This window comes from Tachyglossus aculeatus, chromosome 1 (genome assembly GCF_015852505.1).
Source record: "Tachyglossus aculeatus isolate mTacAcu1 chromosome 1, mTacAcu1.pri, whole genome shotgun sequence".
Taxonomy (NCBI): Eukaryota; Metazoa; Chordata; class Mammalia; order Monotremata; family Tachyglossidae; genus Tachyglossus; species Tachyglossus aculeatus.
The window spans coordinates 30,038,506-30,063,493 of record NC_052066.1 but is presented as its reverse complement, the minus strand read 5'-3'; the positions used below and the strand labels follow the sequence as shown (position 1 = coordinate 30,063,493).

At 47.7% G+C, this 24,988-nt stretch overlaps 1 protein-coding gene across 1 annotated transcript in view; it reads right to left on the bottom strand.

Annotated features, from left to right (window-relative positions):
- Positions 1–6,964: 6,964 nt before the first annotated feature.
- The window catches only part of UBXN7 (UBX domain protein 7), a 153,971-nt gene continuing 135,947 nt past the window's right edge, over positions 6,965–24,988 (bottom strand). The window contains exons 9-11 of the mRNA XM_038742286.1: positions 21,416–21,809; positions 21,206–21,285; positions 6,965–10,026 (exon numbers count right to left, since the gene is read on the bottom strand). Coding sequence (XP_038598214.1) covers positions 9,865–10,026; positions 21,206–21,285; positions 21,416–21,809 — 636 coding nt within the window. The 3' untranslated portion in view covers positions 6,965–9,864. The remainder of the gene's footprint in view (positions 10,027–21,205; positions 21,286–21,415; positions 21,810–24,988) is intronic.

The following is a 24,988-nucleotide window of genomic DNA, read 5'->3' as shown; positions in this document are numbered from 1 at the left end:
TCATCCCCATTTTATTGATGAGGTAACTGAGGCCCAGAGAACAATAATAATAATAACGATGGCATTTATTAAGCACTTACTATGTGCAAAGCACTGTTCCAAGCGCCGGGGATGTTACAAGGTGATCAGGTTGTCCCACAGGGGGCTCACAGAGAAGTGAAGTGACTCACCCAAGGTCACACGGCAGACGTGTGGCCGTCGGGATTAGAATCCAGGTCTTTCTGACTCCCAAGTCCGTGATCTACTCATTCATTCGATCTTATTTATTGAGCACTCACTGTGTGCAGAGAGCTGTACTAACTGCTTGGGAAGGACAGTTCAGCAATGAAGAGAGACAATCCCTGTCTAGAAGGGGGGAGACAGACAACAAAAGTTAAAAGGCATGAGTAGCATCATTATAAATAAATAGAATTAGAGATATTTACATATCATTAATAAAAATAGAGTAATAAATATGTATACACACACACATATATATATATATATACAAGTGCTGTAGGGCGGGGAGGTGGGTAGAGCAGAGGGAGGGAGTCGGGACATCCTTCCCGTTTCACAAGCCCGCAACCTTGGTGTCATCCTCGACTCCGCTCTCTCGTTCACCCCTCACATCCGATCCATCACCAAAACCTGCCGGTTCTCGCCTCCGCAACATCGCCAAGATCCGCCCTTTCCTCTCCATCCAACCCGCTACCTTGCTGGTTTAATCTCTCCTCCTATCCCGACTGGATGTCTGCATCGGCCTCCTCTCTGATCTCCCATCCTCCTGTCTCTCCCCACTTCAGCCTATACTTCACGCCACTGCCCGGATCATCTTTGTGCAGAAACGCTCTGGGCATGTTACTCCCCTCCTCAAAAATCTCCAGTGGCTGCCAGTCAACCTACACATCAAGCAAAAACTCCTCACTGTTGGCTTCCAGGCTGTCCATCCATCCCCTCGCCCCCTCCTACCTCCCCTCCCTTCTGTCCTTCTCCAGCCCAGCCGGCACCCTCCGCTTCTCGGCTGCTCACCTCCTCACCGTACCTTGTTCTCGCCTGTCCCGCCGTCGACCCCCGGCCCACGTCCTCCCCCTGTCCCGGAATGCCCTCCCTCTGCACATCCGCCAAGCTGGCTCTCTTCATCCCTTCAAAGTCCTACTGAGAGCTCACCTCCTCCAGGAGGCCTTCCCACACTCAGCCCCCTCCTTCCTCTCCCCCTCCTCCCCACCTTAGCTCCTTCCCCTCCCCACAGCATCTGTATATATGTTTGTACAGATTGATTACTCAATGTATTTTACTTGTACATATTTACTATTTATTTTGTTAATGATTTGCATCTAGCTTTATTTCTATTTATTCTGATGACTTGACACCTGTCCACATGTTGTGTTTTGTTGTCTCTCTCCCCCTTCTAGACTGTGAGCCCGTTGTTGGGTAGGGACCGTCTCTAGATGTTGCCAACGTGGACTTTCCAAGCGCTAAGTCCAGTGCTCTGCACACAGTAAGCGCTCAATAAATACGATTGAATGAATGAATGACAATGGGGAGGGGAGGGGGAGCAGAGGAAAAGGGGGGCTTAGTCTGGAAAGGCCTCCTGGAGGAGGTGAGCTTTCAGTAGGGCTTTGAAATGAGCTAGTTTGGCGGATGTGAGGAGGGAGGGCGGTCCAGGCCAGAGGTAGGACGTGGGCCAAGTCTTCAGGAGAAATCTCCATGATCTGTGCCAATCCAAGCGCTTAGTACAGTGCTCTGCACACAGTAAGCGCTCAATAAATACGATCGATGATGCTGATGTGCCAGGGTGGAAGAGAGGGGCGACCTGAAAGAAAAGATCTGCAGAAAACTCAGAAGTCTCATAGACAACTCAAGGGCAGGGAACTGTGTCTACTTACTACGCTGTACTCTCCCCAGCCCAGAGTATTATTATTATTATTATTATTATTATTTTAGCTACCCCAGAACAGTGCTTGGCACATAGTAAGCATCTAACAAATGCCATTATTATTATTATTATTATTATTATTATTATTATCCCCTGTAGTAGCAGGGGCCGCCGATGGCCTTCTCCTAGGAAGGACTTGAGCCAGCAGGGGAGAGCGTCTGACTCTCTCTCTCTCTCTTCTCCTCCCTCCCTCCCTCCCCACCCCACTCCAAGCGACTTTCAGCAACCTGAGTAATCACTCGATAAATAAATTGAGAAGCAGCGTGGCTCAGTGGAAAGAGCCCGGGCTTTGGAGTCAGAGGTCATGGGTTCAAATCCCGGCTCCGCCGACTGTCAGCTGGAGGACTTTGGGCAAGTCACTTCACTTCTCTGGGCCTCCGTTCCCTCATCTGTAAAATGGGGATGAAGACCGTGAGCCCCAAGCGGGACGATCTGATCACCTTGTAACCTCCCCAGTGCTTAGAACAGTGCTTTGCACATAGTAAGCGCTTAACAAATACCACTATTATTATTACAAAAGCTGGCTACACTTGTAAGCACTCAATAAGTACCACTGATTGGATGGTAGTTTCTTATTCCTTTGCCAAACATGTTTTAAGTTAGCCCCATGTGGGTCAGGGACTGTGATGGACCTGATTATCTTGCATTTACCCCAGTGCTTAATACTTGGAATAAAGTAAGAGCTACATACCAGTTATTCTTCATAATTTTAAGATTTAGTAACAAGAGGCACAACTGGCTCCTTATCTTCCCTCCCAAACCCTGCCCTCTCCCTGACTTTCCCGTCACTGTACATCCTTCCCGTCTCACAAGCCCACAACCTTGGTGTCATCCTCGACTCCGCTCTCTCCTTCACCCCTCATATCCAATCCATCACCAAAACCTGCCGGTTCTCGCCTCCAAAACACCGCCAAGATCTGCCCTTCCCTCTCCATCCAAAGCGCTACCTTTCTGGTTCAATCTCTTATCCTATCCTGCCTGGATTACTGCATCGGCCTCCTCTCTGATCTCCCATCCTCCTGTCTCTCCCCACTTCAGTCTATACTTCACGCTGCTGCCCGGATCATCTCTGTGCAGAAACGCTCTGGGCATGTCACTCTCCTCCTCAAAAATCTCCAGTGGCTACCAATCAACCTACGCATCAAGTAAAAGCTCCTCACTTTCGCCTTCAAGACTCTTCATCCCCTCGCCCCTTCCTACCTCCCTTCCCTTCTGTCCTTCTCCAGCCCAGCCCGCACCCTCCACTCCTCTGCCACCGCTCACCTCCTCACTGGGCCTCGTTCTCGCCCGTCCCCCCGTCAAACCCTGGCCCACGTCCTTCCCCTGGCCTGGAATTCATTCATTCATTCAATTCATTCAATCGTATTTATTGAGCGCTTACTGTGTGCAGAGCACTGGACTAAGCACTTGGGAAGTACAAGTTAGCAACATATAGAGACGGTCCCTACCCAACAGTGGGCTCACAGTGGGCTCTCTCACAGGGGGAGACAGAGAAGAAAACAAAACATATTAGCAAAATAAGTAGAATAAATATGTACAAGTAACGACATCCATCAAGCTAGCTCTCTTCCTCCCTTCAAAGCCCGAGAGCTCACCTCCTCCAGGAGGCCTTCCCACACTCAGCCCCCTTTTTCCTCTCCTCCTCCCCATCCCCCCACCCTACCTCCTTCCCCTCCCCACAGCACCTGTATATGTTTAAACAGATTTATTTTACTTGTACGTGACTATTTATTGTGTTCATGATGTGCATCTAGCTTTATTTCTATTTATTCTGATGACTTGATACCTGTCCACATGTTTTGTTTTGCTGTCTGTCTCCCCCTTCTAGACTGTGAGCCCACTGTTGGGTAGGGACCGCCTCTATATGTTGCCAACTTGTACTTCCCAAGCGCTTAGTACAGTGCTCTGTACACAGTATGCGCTCAGTAAATACGATTGAATGAATGACAGACAGATTTCTTTCATCACCTCTCCCTTTCTCTGCCTCCCATCTTGTGGTAATAGAGATATGCTTAAAGACAAGCCACCTTGAAGGAGGAAGAGGGGTCTGTTTAGCCCCTTCCTGGCCAAGAACATAGAGGATTGGGAACTGTTTGAGCAGTTAATATTGTGTGCACATGTGTGTGTGTGTAGGTGACTAAATACTTACTAACAACAGGACTTTCTAATACTTCGAAATTCCTAGTGACTTTGGAATTTTAAAGGGCATTCATGAAAAACAGTTCACCCGGCAACCATTTACGCCGTCAAACACGGAGCCCGAGAGCGAATACTGAAAACAGTTTTTATTTTTATTTCCAGGATCAAATATTACAATAGGACATTTACATATATTTATAAAAAAAATGCAGCAGTTGTTTATATAGATCAGGTTTCCTTGAGTTTGGTCCCCTGTCTTGCAGCACAGTGAATTTTTTTTTTTTTGTTCTCCCCCCCTTCCCCTAACAAATCTGAGTTGCAGAATCGATACAAAGCAACTGGGAACATCACGGCGGGAATATTCACAATTTGGAACAGCCGAAACTAGGAGATCACCCACTGGAGGAGACCCTTGGTGAGGAAGTGTATATCTGTAGATGCCTGGGATAGCTGGAGATAAAGGGTATATACGCATAATCACACCCAAATGGACTCATTTTAAAACAATATCCCCCGTGATAATCCGCACAAGTCTAAAGGTGATTGGAGCCTTCCCTCACTTACAGCCTAGTTTAACTCAGAGGGGACTACTTCCCTCTTGCCGGAGTTTCTACTCTTTGCCACGCCCGACGGCTTTCCGGACTTCCGGACGTTGGCCTGAATCGGGAAGTCTTCGAATACAAGACGTTCTCGGTTCCTGGGGAGTGACCCCCTCAACCCCCCGACCTCCCCACCAAAATGCAGCTGGTAGATCCAAATACAATTGAATGAAAATGAAAATCTGGTGCTCCTTCACGCGCCGGGCCGCAGAGTTCCCGTCAGCGTACGAGGGGCCGTCTCCGAAAGAGCGGCGTATCACACCACTCCCAGTTCTACAACTGGGAATTCTCTAAGTTCTGCAACTGGGTGAACTTGACATTCAGACTGAAAGTCTCTCACGTACGCGAAACGCGCTCTGGTAAAATCACTACCTTGTTTAGGGTAGGGGGAGAGCTACGACAAACAAAAAATAAAGGTAACGTCTACATCTTAACGGGCTGGAACGGACAGTCGGCTGTCGATCCTTACGTTTCTGTGGCATCTCATGGGTTTAGGGCAAGAACTGAGTTTCTCGTACTTTAGAAAAATAACAGGACGGACAGATTCGTCAGAATTCAACCAAAATCACAATACGGTCAGCACACTGTCTCTGAGCTCCTGAAAAGGGACTCTAAAAGAACGCTGCCTGAGCCTTTTCTTGGTCCCATATTCCCACTGGGGTCCGGTGTCCCATTATTATCAAATGCTTGCCTAGCGCTCCCCTTCTAAGAATGAGGGTGAGAAACTAAAGAGGGACAAACGAAAGATTTGCCATACTACTCAGGATTAGAACAAAACTTACATCTTCGTATTAGAAATGGGCCAGAGGACCAGTTTTACTTGTCTTTTAATGAGCGATATATGTTTGCTCCGCCACTAATAAGTAGATAATATCCCAATACGCTCACAAAGCCTTTTTGAAATACTCTGTGATTTGGACAGGGACTGGAATCATTTCTGGAAACCTAAGTTTTAGAGAACTATCTACCTTGAATTCACTTTGTGACCAGGGACAGGAATCATTTTTGGAGTCTTAAATTTTTAGAGAACTATCTACCTTGAATTCACTTTGTGACCAGGGACGGGAATCACTTTTGGAGTCTTAAATTTTTAGAGAACTATCTACCTTGAATTCATCCTCGGGGGAAACACATTATTAAAGTGACAAAGGATGACCCCCAGCCACCAAAGACAGCTTGTAGTATCTGAAGACTCAAAATCACCCTGGGGTTATTTCCATGACAGAGTGACACGCCGGCTGCCTTTTCTTAGTCTAATCCCAAGAGTAAAATCGGTTACTTTCAAAAATGGCTCGTCGTCGAGAATCGAAATCGCTTCTGGTTCAAGTGGGTAGCTTTCATAGGCCCATCTCGTTCTGTTTTGATACCGTGGGGCAAGAAAGCCCTGCAAAATAAACATAACGAGATCTCGCTCATTCTGCTGAACAACGCAGGGAGCCGGGGACTTTGTTCTAGAAAGAAACGTAGGCCTTTTCAGATAGAGAGCCATGCCACTTTCCATTCACACAAAGGCAGAGCGAAGAAGTACCTTCCTGCTAAAGCGTTAACAGTCATGTAACCTTGCTGTGGGCAGGGAATGTGTCTGTTCATTGTTCTACTGTACTCTCCCAAGCGCTTACTACAGTGCTTTGCACACACTAAGTGCTCATAAGTACTAGTGGATGAATGAATACTGAAAAACACAAACGATTGTTCTGGTTTCCCGTAACCTAAGATTCAGGTAATAGAGAATCGTTTAACGGCACTGTAGGAGGAAAACTCTTCCCTTTAAAGGCAATGAACATTAGGGGAAAAATGGACTCAGTTAAGGAGGTGGGGAGGTGGGCGGGAGGCAAGAAAGTTCCTTTTAGCTTCTCCCCACGGTTACTTCTCCCCACAGAAGTCGCAGGGAGTGATCCCTTTCATAGTCTCCGTGATTCATTTTCAAAGACTTGGATAGGAGAAACAAATTATGGGAGAACCAAAGAAAATAAGGAGGTCGATGACAAGAACTTCCTTCCTTATCCAACAGCCCCTTCGACATTACCTACTCTGAAAACCCTACTGATCAGCAAAAAGGGAACATATTCAAAAGCACTTCCTTCACCGAGGTTGCTCCTCTAGTATTCTTCAATCAATATTGCCTCACGGGAAGGGTGTGGAGACCAAGGGAGTCACTAGGATAAGGGTAAAATCTTAAACGATGCTACGGAGGAACAGACATTTTGATTTTTAGACTGTGAGCCCACTGTTGGGAAGGGTCTGTCTCTATATGTTGCCAACTTGTACTTCCCAAGCGCTTAGTACAGTGCTCTGCACCCAGTAAGCGTTCAATAAATACGATTGATTGATTCGCTGGCGTCTACCAGCCGCCTTCTCCATTTCTCCCTCTTTCCCCAATTCAACAGGGTACTGCTATAGGCTCTCGCCTCGCGCAGGACGTCCCGGAGTCGGGGCCGTGCCAACATCGATGCCCTGCAGGACCAGATGCCCATCCCTGGAGTCCCTTCCAAAGGCATCACACTCACTGCAGGGCCGAACCAGAGACTAGGGACCACCACCTGCCAGACCCAAAGCTGATGCTGACATATATCTTGGGGAAGACTGACAGACACAGAGCAACATTATTACCAACGCTTTTCCTGTTTTTTACAGTGAGAGGAGGGATGGGGGGGGCCCTCATTATATTGTAATCCTATCCAGCGGGGAAACACAAAATTACCGCTAAAGTCTTGAGTTCTAGATCCCCTCAGCAATCCAGCTAATACGATGCCTGGCTTAGATGGGCGGCGTTGTCTGCAAAACAAGGTAAGTTGATAAGGGTATCCGGGTCATTTTGAGTCCATTCGACTGTACGCCAGTGGCCGATTGGAAGGCCAGTCTTGCGGACTCAAATCCGACACCGTGGACACCACCCCCGGCCAAACCCCAGGGAACCGCCTCACCTTTCTAACGATTGACTGACCGACTGATCCTCTCAGAAACTAGCGGACGAGTCTGATGGAGCCATCGGCCCGGGCCCTGCTCCTCTGCCTCCCTCGAATCCCACATGGCCTATCAGCCAGAGGAGTCTAAGGAGAGGAACCGTGGCGGTGGGCCTGCAACAAGATCAATCAATCAATCGTATTTATTGAGTGCTTACTGTGCGCAGAGCACTGTACTAAGCGCGAAATGGAGCCCGGAAGTTTAGGGCTACGCTCCCCCGACCCCCTCCACGCCCCTTCCTTCTTCGGGACTCAGCTCTCTTCCTCAGGAAGCAAGAAAACCCGTCAGAGGTATCGGAAGATGCAACCTGGAGGAACGCTACAAAAACTACTCTCCAGTAGCAAGCACCACGTTCCTGCAAGACATCGGAAGCTACCCGCAAACCAGGAGGGTGACATTGTTCGACGGCTAATCTGACTAGATAACTGAAGATGCGGAGCGCGAACTCATAGTTATATAAATAGATTTATAAATATCTGTACAGCGGTCGGACTTACACGTAAAAACTCATCACAGGTTTAGGAAAACGTGAGGACAATCATTCATTCTTTCACTGGCGGGGATCTTCTAAAACATAAGCGGTTCCTCATGACATCCCACCCCACCACACATCCCATCATTAGACATCCTAGTCGACCATCCTGCGGGATGACCCTATTCTTTTTTAAGCCTTCACTGTTAGGAGGCACGGTCTTTGCAAACCAGGTGTGAGGCTTAAAGATTTCCTCTATTCCTACAAAACCCGACTTCAATAAACTCAACTCTCCCTCCCTAGAGTGTAGACTTGAGCTCGTCTGAATTACGATGACTAAATCGGACTCAGTCTGTAGCAGGATCGGAGGTACGAGAGGGCCAAAGATGAGCTCTCGACAGGCGAAACTCTGGGTCCCTGACGCTCTCTCCCACCCAGCTGGGACAGAAGGCAGGGTATTCAGGGAAAGAGATGCAGAGGGGATGCAGGGCTCTCGTCTGAATGGCAAGCCGAGCCCGTTTTTAGGTGGCGGCAGATCTCAGGGATCACCGATTCTAAAAGACGACTTTTCGGTTCAAGCCGGGCTCTTATAGTAGCTATTAGAGAGAGTTGGTCTCATTTGGCCTGAGCAGCTTCTTAAGAAGCTTAAGTACTCCATCCTGGCATCTTGCCTTCCACAAATGCTCCTCCTTTTTCACATCAGTACTCGGTGATGTGCTCTGCGGCACCCGGGATCGATAACTGGGATGAATCCGAGTCCCATTTCTAGCCACGTGACTGACGGCTATCGTTTCCCGGCCCGGCCACCATCGTACCCTGACCGTGAAGTGCCTGAGAACGATTTAGAGGAAACGTGCGCACTTCCTGGTCTCCTAACTTTCAAAGTGGTGGAAAAATCTTCCAAACAGTCGTCTAACATCCACGTCCCAGAGTTACTCGACCTCCGTTAATATTTACTTTAGCTCCCCCGAGTCGAGGCCTCAATCCCGGGAACCGGGTGACTTAAAAGGCAAGACTTCAGAAGGCAGACTCCGGCTCAAAGTCCGCATAATCTAGTGAGGTTACTCCACAACCGGCAAATTAGTTTGCTCCTAACATGTACAGCTGGGACAATATTCCTCGTCAGGCTTGGAAAGGGAACAGTGACCTTCGTTTTGAGACATAAAAATTAAAAAAAACAATACAACCGCCCCCCCGCCCAAAAACGAACCAAGTACAGAAAACACAAACAGCCCCAAGATACCTTTCTCCATTTAAGGAGAAACTGGGCAATTTCATCACATGTTATTTCCTAAAATTTATATATATTTAAAAGAACACTGTTTTAAGACGGGAGGGCTGGGGCAGGGAAATTAAAGTCTTTTTTTTTTTTTTTTAAATCTGGCCACTTTTTGCCACGAGAAATGCAAGGGACAGGTTACCTTTTTTATTCCAAGAAACTGAAGTGCAAATCTCCCTTTTCCCAATGGTGCTCCCATTCCTTGCTGCTAGGGTCAGGATTGCCTTTCCTCCTGTACTTTTTTTGTCATTTGGTCACCCAATTGGGAAGGGGGGGGGGGGAGAGAGGCGAAGAGGACAGGAGAAGGAGAGTCGGAAGAGATCGACGGCTAAAGGGAGGAGGGGGAGGAAGAGGAGGAGGAGGAGAAAGAGGGGAAGGAGGAGGAGGCAAGCCCAACTTCAGCTCTGTGGTCCTGTGACAGTCCACCTGCACACTCAGTGACTCGGTATCACGGATGAGAGGGAAGAAAGGTCAGCTACGAGGTCAGGCCCAGGGGTTAATTTCTTTCCTGCACAAAGACCGTCTCTTGAGGACAGAGGCCTGCATCTTGTAATGTGACATCATAGTCCAGGTGAGAGAGCTTCCGTCGGGGGAAGTTGGTGAGGAGTTCAAAACGTTCATTGGGGTAACCCTTGGACTGCACGTGCTTCACCAGGGCCTGTAAGAGACAAATGGAAACAGCCGAGACCGATTAGCAACGGAGGGATTGGGGGAGTGAGGAGGGGTGAGGGGTGGGAAGGGGGAAGGAGACAGCCATCTGTGAAGGATCAGCTGGGCACGTTTACCATAAAGAAGAAATCCAGCTCACACCCTCAGCATTTCTCATCGTTCCATAAATCCCGCCCGGTGTACGACTCAGTTATCCCTTTCCCGAAACCACTGTTAATCGGAAAAATCCGTCGACACCCTCTACTGATTTTCGTATTGTGGGGCAATACGAGCGTTTCTAGCGGGCAGTGCAACCGAGCTGAGCGGCAGAAGAATCGGCGTTTAGTACCAGCTCTGCCACTTAATGCAAAGAAGGAACTGTGGGCTCTAAAATGGGGATTTTGCTTTCCTCCTTACTCCACAGGGCTGCGAGGAGGACAAGTAAGACACTAGGAACAAGTGCTTGAGCTTTAGGAAGATCTACAAGGATCTACAAGGAGGAGGATATCAACTATGTATTTATTTTATTTGTACATATTTATTCTATTTATTTTAATTTTGTGAATATGTTTTGTTTTGTTGTCTGTCTCCCCCTTCTAGACTGTGAGCCCGCTGCTGGGTAGGGACCGTCTCTATATGTTGCCAACTTGGACTTCCCAAGCGCTTAGTACAGTGCTCTGCACACAGTAAGCGCTCAATAAATACGATTGAATGCATTAATGAATGAACTAGGGATGTCAGAATCTGCGTGGGGAAAGAGAGTTTCTCTCTTTCCACACACACAGACTCTGACATCCCTTGTTGAGTGTTTTTCTCTCCCTCTCTTTCTCTCTTTCTATTTTATCCTCATCTTTCTGATTCTCCTCCATCTCTGTCATTCTATTTTTTCCTGCTTCCTTCTTTTTCCTGGACCACTGTCCCTAATAATAATAATAATAATAGCATTTATTAAGCGCTTACTATGTGCAAAGCACTGTTCTAAGCACTGGGGGAGGTTACAAGGTGATCAGCTTGTCCCACGGGGGGCTCACAGACTTAATCCCCATTTTACAGATGAGGGAACCGAGGCAGAGAGAAGTGAAGTGACTTGCCCAAAGTCACCCAGCTGACAATTGACAGAGCCGGGATTTGAGCCCATGACCTCTGACTCCAAAGCCCGGGCTCTTTCCACTGAACCACGCTGCTCCTCTGGAATTTCCTAATCCCTAGGGAATCCTCACCTTGAACTCTGGATCTGCAAGAAAATCGAGAGAGCTTGAATCTCCAATCAAGGTCCTTTTATGCTACTTAATGTGTCAAATTGCTAACCATTTTCCCAAGGATTGTAGTAACGTGAGGCTTTGTAAAAACATGGCCCACGTAGTATAAACGGGATGCGGTCTCCGGGTGACAACAGCCTGCCCAGTGAGCCCCAGCTCCCACAGAAGACTGGGATCGAGAGCTTGGACGAAGGAATTAGTTACTGATGATCACCCCAGCCTTGATTTACCTAAATAATAATAATTATTATGGTATTTGTTAAGCGCTTACTATGTGCCAAGCACTGCTCTAAGCGCTGGATATCCTTATAGTCTATGTCTCTTAACTGTCGTTTCTTTTAATGTCTGTCTTTCCTCTAGATTGTGAGCTCTTTGTAGGCAACAATCCCACCTGCCAACTCTGTTGTGTTGGGCTCTCGCAAGCGCTTAGTACAGAGCTTGGCACTTATCAGATAGTCTCTAGTCTGTAAGCTCGTTGTGGGCAGGGAATGTGTTGGTTTTTTGTTGTACCCTGCCCTCCCAAGTACAGTATTCTGCACACAGTAAGTGCCCAGTAAAGACGACTGAATGAATGAATAGTACGTACTCCATAAATAATAATAACAATGATGGCATTTATTAAGCGCTTACTATGTGCAAAGCACTGTTCTTCACAAGTGCTTAGTATAGTGCTCTGCACACAGTAAGCGCTCAATAAATACAATTGAATGAATGAATGAATGAATGTCTGAGTCCCCTCCTTCCTCTCCCCCTCCTCCCCACCGCCTTACCTACTTCCATTCCCCGCAGCACCTGTATATATGTTTGTACGTATTTATTAGTCTATTTATTTATTTATTTTACTTGCACATATCTATATTATTTATTTTATTTTGTTAATACGTTTTGTTTTGTTCTCTGTCTCCCCCTTCTAGACTGTGAGCCCGCTGTTGGATAGGGACCGTCTCTATACGTTGCCAACTTGTACGTCCCAAGCACTTAGTACAGTGTTCTGCACATGGTAAGCGCTCAATAAATATGACTGAACAAATGAATGAAGAAGCACATTTTGACTGGAACCGCAGTTAAAATGGATAACGCTACCGCCACACTGTAAACCTCACCAAATCCTGTCGGTCCCACCTTCACAACATCACTAAAATCCACCCTTTCCTCTCCATCCATACTGTACCACGTTAGTACAATCAGTCCCCCTATCCAACTTGTACTTCCCAAGCGCTTAGGACAGTGCTCTGCACATAGTAAGCACTCAATAAATACGACTGAGTGAATGAATGAATCCTGCCTGGATTACTACATCAGCCTCCTTGCTGACCTCCCAAACTCCTGCCTCTCCCCACTCCAGTCCATACTTAATAATAATAATGATGGTATTTGTTAAGCGCTTACTATGTGCAAAGCACTGTTCTAAGCACAGGGGAGGATACAAGGTGATCAGGTTGTCCCAGTGCTACCGCCTCACTGTAAACCTCACCAAATCCTGTCGGTTCCACCTTCACAACATCACTAAAATCCACCCTTTCCTCTCCATCCATACTGTACCAGGTTAATACAATCAGTCCCCCTATCCAACTTGTACTTCCCAAGCGCTTAGTACAGTGCTCTGCACACAGTAAGCGCTCAATAAATACGACAATGAATGAATGAATCCCACCTGGATTACTGCATCAGCCTCCTTGCTGACCTCCCAAACTCTTGCCTCTCCCCACTCCAGTCAATCAATCAATCGTATTTATTGACTGCTTACTGTGTGCAGAGCACTGTACTAAGCGCTTGGGAAGTACAAGTTGGCAACATATAGAGACAGTGCCTACCCAACAGTGGGCTCACAGTCTTTTAGACTGGGTAATAATAATGATGGTATTTGTTAAGTGCTTACTATATGCAAAGCACTGGAATACAAGGTGATCAGGTTGTCCCACGGGGGGCTCACAGTCTTAATCCCCATTTTCCAGATGAGGTCACCAAGGACCAGAGAAGTGACTTGCTCGAAGTCACACAGCTGACAGCTGGTGGAGCCAGGATTTCAACCCATGACCTCGGACTCCAAAGGCCGGGCTCTTTCCACGGAGCCACGCTGCTTCACTCTGCTGCCCGGATCATTTTTCTACAGAAACGTTCCGGACACGGCACCCGGCTCCTTAGAAAACTCCAGCGACTGCCCGTCCACCTCCATATCTAACGAAAGCTTCTCTCCGTTGGCTTTAAAGGACTCCATCACCTTGCCCTTCTCAATTCTCTCCTTCTACCACCCAGTCCATACGCTCTGTTCTTCTAGCGCTAACCATCTCACTGGGCCCCCATCTCGTCGCCAACCCCCAATTGGCCCACATCCCTCCTCAAATCCGCTCATCACTCTTCCCTCCCCTTCTAACGCCCTGCTGAAGGCTCACCTCCTCCACGAAGCCTCCCCAGACTAAGCCCCACCTTTCCTCAGCTCTCCCTCCCTCCTACGTCACGACTCTCTTTGTTCTTCCCCCCTCCCCTGCTGCACTTATGCCTATATGCACATATCTATAATTCTATTTATTTCTATTGATGCCTGTTTACTTGTTTTGATGTCTGTCTCCACCCCACCCCCGTAGACTATGAGCCCATTGTGGGCAGGGATTGTCTATTCTATTTACATACCTACATATCTACATATTTATATATTTATCCTGTATATATGTGTATATGTTTGTACATATTTTTTATACTCTATTTATTTATTTATTTATTTTGTTTGTACATATCTATTCTATTTATTTTATTAGTATGTTTGGTTTTGTTCCCTGTCTCCCCCTTTTAGACTGTGAGCCCACTGTTGGGTAGGGACTGTCTCTATATGTTGCCAATTTGTACTTCCCAAGCGCTTGTACAGTGCTCTGCACATAGTAAGCGCTCAATAAATACGACTGATGATGATGATGACATTTATTCTATTTATTTTATTTTGTTAATATGCTTTGTTTTGTTCTCTGTCTCTCCCTTCTAGACTGTGGGCCCGTTGTTGGGTAGGGACCGTCTCTATACGTTGCCAACTTGGACTTCCCAAGTGCTTAGTACAGTGCTCTGCACACAGTAAGCGCTCAATAAATAGAGAAGCAGCGTGGCTCAGTGGAAAGAGCCCGGGCTTTGGAGTCAGAGGTCACGGGTTCAAATCCCGGCTCCGCCACTTGTCAGCTGTGTGACTTTGGGCAAGTCACTTCACTTCTCTGGGCCTCAGTTACCTCATCTGTAAAATGGGGATTAAGACTGTGAGCCCCACGTGGGGCAGCCTGATCACCTTGTATCCCCCCAGCACTTAGAACAGTGCTTTGCACAAAGTAAGCGTTTAATAAATGCCATAAAAAAATAAATAAATACGATTGAATGAATGAATGAATGACTCACTCTTTGTTCTTCCCCCACCCCCGTCCCACTGCACTTTCATTCATTCTTTCAATCGTATTTATTGAGTGCTTACTGTGTGCAGAGCACTGTACTAAGCACTTGGGAAGTCCAAGTTGGCAACATATAGAGCTGGTCCCTACCCAACAGTGGGCTCACAGTCTAGAAGGGGGAGACAGACAACAAAACAAAACATATTAACAAAATAAAATAAATAGAATAGTAAATATGTACAAGTAAAATAAATAGAGTAATAAATATGTCCAAACATATACACAGGAGCTGTGGGGAGGGGAAGGAGGTAAGGCGGGGGGGGGATGGGGAGGGGAAGGAGGGGGCCTATATGTATATATCAATAGTTCCATTTATTTATATTGATGCCTGTTTACTTGTACTGATGTCTATCTCCCCCTGTGTAGACTGTGAGCCCACTGTGGGCAGGGACTGTCTTTTTTTATTGCTGCATTGTACTTTCCAAGTGCTCAGTACAGCGCCCTGCACACAGTAAGCGCTCAATAAAGACAACTGAATGAATGTACTAAGCACTCGGGAGAGTCCAACAGAACAAAGTTGGTAGACACGTTCCCTGCCCACTGTGAGTTTCCAGTCTAGAGGACTGCAACCCTCGGGTGATGTTGTCTCCTCTCTCTGTTTCTCCCCCTAGGCTGGGTCCGCCGCCGTGTCTTCTCGGTTTTTCCTCGACAACATTTCCAGCCCCTGCCCTTCTCTCTCCCCGCAAACGGCCGCCCTCCTGTCCTCCTCCTGCCTCCTGTGTCACTTGACTGCGCGCACTTCTTCAAAAACCTCACCCTACATACGCCTCCCCACGCTCCTCGAAATTCTCCGGCGGCTAACCAGTCCTTCTCCGCAACCCGCAAACGCTCCCGACCAGCGGGCCTTTTGTGGGCAGGGAAGGAAGCACTCAACAAATAGCCCTGACTGATTACGCCCCGCATTCGGCTCTCTCCCTCCTCCTTTTCTAGCCCACTCCTCCTCAGCTTCATCCCCCTCGGGCTCCAACCCACTCTCCGGGCCTCCTCCTCGCCCGACCGACGGGTCGGGCCCTCCTTTCACCGCCTCCGCCTTCGAGTCCGTCGGACCGTAATCCTCCTCGTCGGCAGAGTCCTTCTGAATTCTCATCTCCATGAAGCCTTCCGTGATTAATTTCTCTTCTTTGATCTGTGCCACTTGAGCACTTCCATGCTACCGCAGGCACTTAAGGATTCACATGCTTGCCTACGTTCTGGCTGTCTCCCTCCTCCCAGCTCCTCACTTTGGGCAAGTGGCTTCACTTCTCTGTGCCTCAGTGACCTCACCTGTAAAATGGGGATGAAGACTGTGAGCCCCCCGTGGGACAACCTGATCACCTTGTCGCCTCCCCAGCGCTTAGAACAGTGCTTTGCACAAAGTAAGCGCTTGATAAATACAATCATCATCGTTTATTCTTTGCCTATTTTCCCACTCCTCGAAAACCTTCGAAGTTGCCCATCCAACTCCACAAACAGAAACTCCTCAGAGTCGCCTTTAAGGCATTCAGTTAGCTCTTCATTCATTCATTCATTCAATCGTATTTATTGAGCGCTTACTGTGTGCAGACCACTGGACTAAGCGCTTGGGAAGTCGGCAACATCTCGAGACGGTCCCTACCCAACAACGGGCTCGCAGTCTAGAAGGGGGAGACGGACAACAGAACACGTAGACAGCTCTTCCCACCACCTAGTCTCTCTCTTCTCCCATTACATTCATTGACTCATTCAATCGTATTTATTGAGCGCTTACTGTGTGCTGAGCACTGTATTAAGCGCTTGGAAAGTACAATTCAGAAACAGAGAGACAATCCCTGCCCACACCGGGCTTACGGTCTAGAAGGGGGGAGACAGATATTAAAACAAGTAAACAGGCATCTTTTAGACTGTGAGCCCACTGTTGGGTCGGGACTGTCTCTATATGTTGCCAACTTGGACTTCCCAAGCGCTTAGTACAGTGCTCTGCACACAGTGAGTGCTCAATAAATACGATTGATGATGATGATGATGATCAATATAAATAGAATTATAGATATATACACATCAAAATAAGTAAAGAGGCATCAATAGAAATAAATAGAATAATAGATATATACATATAAACATAAGTGCTGTGGGGCGTGGGGAGAGAGTTTTTTGGGGTTTTTTAATGGCATTTATTAAGTGCTTACTATGTGCCAAGCACTGTTCTAAGCGCTGGGGAGACTACAAGGTGATCAGGTTGTCCCACGTGGGGCTCACAGACTTCATCCCCATTTTACAGATGAGGGAACTGAGGCCCAGAGGAGTGAAGTGGCTTGCCCAAAGTCACCCAGCTGACAACTGGTGGACCTGGGTTTTGAACCCACGACCTCTGACTCCAAAGCCCGGGCTCTTTCCACTGAGCCACGCCGCTTCTACGTGTCACGTGTTGAGGTAACGTGGAAGGGGGGAGCTGAGGAAAAAAGGGGGGCTTAGTCTGGGAAGGCTTCTTGGAGGAGGTGAGCCTTCAGCAGGGCTTTGAAGGGGGGAAGTGCGATTGTTTGGCGGATTTGAGGAGGGCGGGCATTCCGGGCCGGGGGGAGGACGTGGGCCGGGGGGCGACGGCGGGACGGGCGAGAACGAGGCCCGGTGGGAAGGTAAGCGGCGCCGGAGGAGCGGAGGGTGCGGGCTGGGATGGAGAAGGACAGAAGGGAGGGGAGAACTCAGCTTGACACTTCTCTCTTCCAAATCCAACCTACTCACTTGCCTCCATCTCGTCTCTCTCCCATCCAACTCCTGGGCCCACTCTCCTTCTGCCCGGAATCCCTTCCTCCTTCGTATCCGACACCACTCTCCTCCCCATCTTCGAAGCCCAACTAACATCACACCTCTCCTGGGAAGCCTTCCCTGACTAGCCTCTCATCTCTCCCATTCTACTTTCTTCCCCTTCTTTGTAATAATTATTCATTCAGTCATTCAATCGTATTTATTGAGCGCTTACTGTGTGCAGAGCACTGGACTGAGCGCTTGGGAAGTCCAAGTTGGCAACATACAGAGACGGTCCCTACCCAACAGCGGGCTCACAGTCTAGAAGGGGGAGACAGTCCACAAGACAAAACATACTAACAAAATGAAATAAATAGAATAAATATGTACAAATAAAATTAATGAATAGAGTAATAAATCCGTACAGACATATATACATATATACAGGTGCTGTGGGGGGGGTGAAGGAGGTAAGGCGGGGGGATGGAGGAGGGAGAGGAAGGAGGGGGCTCAGTCTGGGAATGCTTTATGGTGCGTTAAGCATTTACTACATGTTTGTACAAATTTATTACTCTGTTTATTTTACTTGTACATATTCACTATTCTATTTATTTTATTTTGTTAATATGTGTTGTTTTGTTGTCTGTCTCCCCCTTCTAGACTGTGAGCCCGCTATTGGGTAGGAACCTTCTCTAAATGTTACCAACCTGGACTTCCCAAGCGCTTAGTACAGTACTCTGCACACAGTAAGCGCTCAATAAATATGATTGCATGAATCCTACCCCTGTCGATCGCTAGCAGCGTGGCTTAAGTGGCAAGTCCTTCCCCTCCCCACAGCCCCTGTATAGATGTTTGTACAGATTTATTGCTCTATTTATTTTACTTGTACATATTTACTATTCCATTTATTTTATTTTGTTAATATGTGTTGTTTTGTTGTCTGTCTCCCCCTTCTAGACTGTGAGCCCGCTATTGGGTACGGACCTTCTCTATATGTTACCAACTAGTACTTCCCAAGCGCTTAGTACAGTGCTCTGCACACAGAAAGCGCTCAGTAAATATGATTGCATGAATCCCACCCCTGTCGATCGCTAGCAGCGTGGCTTAAGTGGCAAGTCCTTCCCCTCCCCACAGCCCCTGTATAGATGTTTGTACAGATTTATTGCTCTATTTATTTTACTTGTACATATTTACTATTCTATTTATTTTATTTTGTTAATATGTGTTGTTTTGTTGTCTGTCTCCCCCTTCTAGACTGTGAGCCCGCTATTGGGTAGGGACCTTCTCTATATGTTACCAACTTGTACTTCCCAAGCGCTTAGTACAGTGCTCTGCACACAGTAAGCGCTCAATAAATATGACTGAATGAATGAATGAATGTTAAGCACCATATTAAGCGCCGGAGAAGACGCTAATTAATCTGGTTGGACACACAGTCCCTGTCCCAAATGGAGCTCAGAGTCTAAGTCCAGACTGAGCCCCCTTTTTCCTCTCCTCCTCCCCATCCCCGCCGCCCTACCTCCTTCCCCTCCCCACAGCACCTGTATACATGTTTGTACAGATTTATTACTTGATTTATTTTACTTGTACATATCTACCATTGCATTTATTTTAATGACGTGCATTTAGCTTTAATTCTATTTGTTCTGACGACTTGACACCTGTCCACATAATAATAATAATAATGGCATTTATTAAGCGCTTACTATGTGCGCTGGGGAGGTTACAAGGTGATCAGGTTGTCCCACGGTGGGGGCTCACGGTCTTCATCCCCACTTTAATCAATCAATCAATCAATCAATCGTATTTATTGAGCGCTTACTATGTGCAGAGCACTGTACTAAGCGCTTGGGAAGTACAAATTGGCAACACATAGAGACAGTCCCTACCCAACAGTGGGCTCACAGTCTAGAGTGGCTCACTTTACAGATGAGGTAACTGAGGCACAGAGAAGTGAAGTGACTTGCCCAAAATCACACAGCTAACAAGTGGTGGAGCTGGGATTTGAACCCATGACTCCAAAGCTCGAACTCTTTCCACTGAGCCCTTCTAGACTGTGAGCCCGTTGTTGGGTAGAGACCATCTCTATATGTTACCAACTTGTACTTCCCAAGCGCTTAGTACAGTGCTCTGCACACAGTAAGCGCTCAATAAATACGACTGACTGAGTGAATGAATGAATAAGTAAGGGGGAGTAGGATTTAACGCCCATGTTAGAGATGAGGTAACTGAGTCCCAGAGAAGTGACTTGCCCAAGATCACACAGCAGACGAGGGGCAGAGCAGGGATTAGAACCCAGGTCCTTTGACTTCTCTCCACCAGACCACGCTGCTTTTATCATTTATACCTTTGAGTCTGGACACCCTTAGCACTTAAATACAGATATTTCTACTCTACTGCTTCTCCTACCTGTGATTTCATCTTGATATCCGTTGCTTCCCTGCTAGACTGCAAGCTCCCTGAGGGCAGGGATTGGGCCTACCTACTCTCTTGTGCTCTCCCAAGCGCTCAGGAAATAGCATTCAATCGTATTTATTTCCTTCAATCGTATTTATCGTCTAGCACCGATCGACCGCGATCTTCCCCACCCTCGGAGGTCCCCTCGACGGAACGGGGTCGGTGAGTTTCCTCAACGAGGCTGGGACTCCGCAGGCTCCGGGTTCTAGAGTCGGCTCTGCCGGGTGACCCTAGCCAAGTCACTTCCCTTCTCTGGGCCTCAGTTCCCTCACCTGGAAAACGGGGCTGAAAACTGTGAGTACCATGTGGCACCTGGACTGTGTCCAACCCAATAAATCTGTATCAATCAATCATCAATCAATCAATCATATTTATTGAGCGCTTACTGTGTGCAGAGCACTGTACTAAACGCTTGGGAAGTCCAAGTTGGCAACATATAGAGACGGTCCCTACTCAACAGTGGGCTCACAGTCTAGAAGGGGGAATCTACCCCAGAGCTCAGTATGGTGCCCGGCACACCATGAGTCCTTGACTAAAAAACAAATGTGAGCCTGCAGTTGGGTAGGGACCGTCTCTCTATGTTGCCAACTTGTACTTCCCAAGCGCTTAGTACAGTGCTCTGCAGACAGTAAGCGCTCAATAAATACGACTGACTGAATGAATGAATCCCAACACAAAACAAAACGGTGGTGAGCCCACTGTTGGGTAGGGACCGTCTCTCTATGTTGCCAACTTGTACTTCCCAAGCGCTTAGTCCAGTGCTCTGCACGCAGTAAGCGCTCAATAAATACGACTGAATGAATGAATGAATGAATGCCAACACAAAACAAAATGGTGGTGAACCCACTGTTGGGTAGGGACCGTCTCTCTATGTTGCCAACTTGTGCTTCCCAAGCGCTTAGTCCAGTGCTCCGCACACAGTAAGTGCTCAATAAATACGACTGACTGAATGAATGAATCCCAACACAAAACAAAACGGTGGTGAGCCCACTGTTGGGTAGGGACCGTCTCTCTATGTTGCCAACTTGGACTTCCCAAGCGCTTAGCACACAGTAAGCGCTCAGTAAAAGCGATCGAATGAATGGTGGGTTGCAAAGCAATTAACTGGGTGTCTCTTGGCTTGGGATCATCATCATCACCATCATCAATCGTATGTATTGAGCGCTTACTGTGTGCAGAGCACTGTACTAAGCGCTTGGGAAGTCCAAGTTGGCAACATATAGAGACGGTCCCTACCCAACAGCGGGCTCACAGTCTCACAGTTGGGATATCTGTCGACACGCAGAGCTACTCCCGTAGCTCTCCTCCGCACCCCGCAAATGCTTCCGGGGAGCGCCCGTTTACTTACTAGGAGCTTAGCTTGTTCTGGAAGAGAAATCTGTTCCCTCTTTCCATCTGGATACCTCAACATGAGATGTGCTTTCGGTCCTACGACAAGCGGGGAGAAGGACACGTCAGGGAGGGGTGTCGGAAACACCGTGACGGAGCAAGGCGCTATCCGGCCGGACGAACGTATCCCAACCCGGGACGAGGTCGGAGGGATTCCCCCCGAACTCACCGTTCGCATCCGGGCCCGCCGTGACTCCGGCCGCTTTCTCGGGCGATCCCTCCGGGATTTCGGGATCCGTGCCACACAGTCCTTGGTGGTTGGCCGCCGACCCGGGCTCAGTCCTGGCCGGGGGGTCGGGGGGAGCCCTCCGACCCTCCTCTTTCCTGTGCCCCAAGTCTTTGTGGGGCGACTTCCTCAACTTGGCGGGGTTCTCCGCCTCCTCCTCGTCGTCGGAGCCGCAGACGGAAATGAACTCCTCGCTGCCGGAGAACAGCTCCGACTCGGACTCGTCATCCGAGCGGCCGTCCGGTTTCGGCTGGGTGGAATCGAAATGCGTCTCCTGCAGGGAGGCCCGGATGGCGGCTTCCAGCTGGCTGTCCTCGCTGGCGTCAATGAGGCTCTCCTGTCGGGCCCGGATCCGTCCGTCGACGGGGAGGCCGGAGGGGGAGGACATGCGGAAGGAAAAACACGGTCGGGAAAACAACCGTCAGTGCGGCCAGCTCGACGGGGAAGCGGCGCGGCTCGGCGGCCGGAGCCCGGGCTTGGGGGTCCGAGGGCATGGGGTCGGCTGTGTGGCTTTGGGCAAGTCACTTCGCTTCTCTGGGCCTCAGTGACCTCATCTGTAAAATGGGGGGGGGTGGGGGTGGTGAAGACTGTGAGCCCCACGGGGGACAACCTGATCACCTTGTATCCCCCCCGGCGCTTGGAACAGTGCTCGGCATGTAACAGACGCTTAACAAATATTACCGTTATTATTATTTATCATCAGCGTTATTATTACAGCGCCTTTCACATAGTAAGCGCTTAACAAATACCATCATTATAATAATAATAATATATTATTTTAATATATATTATATATACACAATAATAATGATATATTATTATTATTAGACTGTGAGCCCACTGTTGGGTAGGGACTGTCTCTATATGTTGCCAACCTGTACTTCCCAAGCACTTAGTACAGTGCTCTGCACACAGTAAGCGCTCAATAAATATGATTGATATGTATATGTTTGTACATATTTATTACTCTATTTTACTTTTACATATCTATTCTATTCATTTGATTTTGTTAATATGTTTGGTTTTGTTCTCTGTCTCCCCCTTCTAGACTGTGAGCCCACTGTTGGGTGGGGACCGTCTCTAGATGTTGCCAACTTGGACTTCCCAAGCGCTTAGTACAGTGCTCTGCACACAGTAAGCGCTCAATAAATACGATTGATATGTATATACGTTTGTACATATTTATTACTCTATTTATTTATTTTACTTGTACATATCTATTCTATTCATTTTATTTTGTTAATATGTTTGGTTTTGTTCTCTGTCTCCCCCTTCTAGACTGTGAGCCCACTGTTGGGTAGGGACTGTCTCTAGATGTTGCCAACTTGGACTTCCCAAGCGCTTAGTACAGTGCTCTGCACACAGCAAGCGCTCGATAAATACGATTGATTGATTGATTGATTATTATTAACAATGAGCAGGTAAGGAAAACCTCTCCATGAAGGAATCTCTAGAAACCGGGTTTTTCCTCTCAGACTGTTTTTCCTCTTCTAGACTGTGAGCCCGCTGTTGGGTAGGGACCGTCTCTACATGTTACCAACTTGTACTTCCCAAGCGCTTAGTACAGTGCTCTGCACACAGTAAGCGCTCAATAAATACGATTGAATGAATGAAAGACAGAGGGAGGGGAGCCAGGGCTCACTTATTCGCCCTCTTCCTCGATCTGGGCCTTCCCGCTTCCCCCTGACCCTTCTTCCAAGCAGCGTGGCTCGATGGAAAGAGCCCGGGCTTTGGAGTCAGAGGTCATGGGTTCAAATCCAGGCTCCGCCACATGTCTGCTGTGTGACTTTGGGCAAGTCACTTCACTTCTCTGGGCCTCAGTTCCCTCATCTGTAAAATGGGGATTAAGACTGTGAGCCCCCCGTGGGACAACCTGATCACCTTGTAACCTCCCCAGCACTTAGAACAGTGCTTTGCATATAATAAGTGCTTAATAAATGCCATTATTATTATTATTATTATTAGCTTTGGAGTCAGAGGTCATAGGTTCAAATCCAGGCTCCGCCACATGTCTGCTGTGTGACTTTGGGCAAGTCACTTCACTTCTCTGGGCCTCAGTTCCCTCATCTGTAAAACGGGGATTAAGACTGTGAGCCCCCCGTGGGACAACCTGATCACCTTGTAACCTCCCCAGCACTTAGAACAGTGCTTTGCACATAATAAGTGCTTAATAAACGCCATTATTATTGTTATTATTATTATTATTATTATTATTATTATTATTATTATTAGCTTTGGAGTCAGAGGTCATAGGTTCAAACCCAGGCTCCGCCACATGTCTGCTGTGTGACTTTCGGCAAGTCACTTAACTTCTCTATGCCGCAGTTCCCTGGCTTGCAGAGAGGCAGAGTGGCTCAGTGGAAAGAGCCTGGACTTTGGAGTCAGAGGTCATGGGTTCAAATCCCAGCTCTGCCAATTGTCAGCTGGGTGACTTTGGACAAGTCACTTAACTTCTCTGTGCCTCAGTTACCTCATCTGTAAAATGGGGATGAAGACTGTGAGCCCCCCGTGGGACAACCTGCTCACCTTGTATCCCCCCCCCCCCCAGCACTTAGAACAGTGCTTTGCACATAGTAAGCACTTAATAAATGCCATCATCGTTATTATTATTATTATTATTCCCTCATCTGTAAAATGGGGATTAAGAGTGTGAGCCCCATGTGGGACAACCTGATCACCTTGTATCCCCCCCAGTGCTTAGAACAGTGCTTTGCACATAGTAAGAGCTTAACAAATGCCATTAATATATAATATTCCCCGTGACCACCAGCCTGGCCGAGCCGGTCGAGGCCCGGCCTGTTGGTCTTTTGGTGGGAAGAGCGTGGTGCTGGGGAGAGAGAGACCCGCACGCTGGTTGTGGCTCCGTCAGGTGGGGGGCAAATTAATCAATCAATCAATCGTATTTATTGAGCGCTTACTGTGTGCAGAGCACTGAACTAAGCGCTTGGGAAGTCCAAGTTGGCAACATAGAGAGACGGTCCCTACCCAACAGTGGGCTCACAGTCTAGAAGGCGGAGACAGACAACAAAACAAAACATATTAACAAAATAAAACAAATAGGATAGCTATGTACAAGTAAAATAAATAAATAAATAGAGTAATAAATCTGTACAAACATATATACAGATATACAGGTGCTGTGGGGAAGGGAAGGAGGTAAGGCGGGGGGGAAGGAGGTAAGGTGGGGGGGGGGGGGGCAAAGTGCAGGATGGGCGGGCCCCACCGGGATGCTAAAAAACAGCAAGTCCCCGGTGGCTCCCAATCAATCAATCAATCGTATTTATTGAGCGCTTACTGTGTGCAGAGCACTGTACTAAGCGCTTGGGAAAGTCCCTACCCAACAGCGGGCTCACAGTCTAAAAGGGGGAGACAGACAACAAAACCAAACATACTAACAAAATTACATAGAATAGATATGTACAAGTAAAATAAATAGAGTAATAAATCTGTACAAACATATATACATATGTACAGGTGCTGTGGGGAAGGGAAGGAGGTAAGACGGGGGGATGGAGA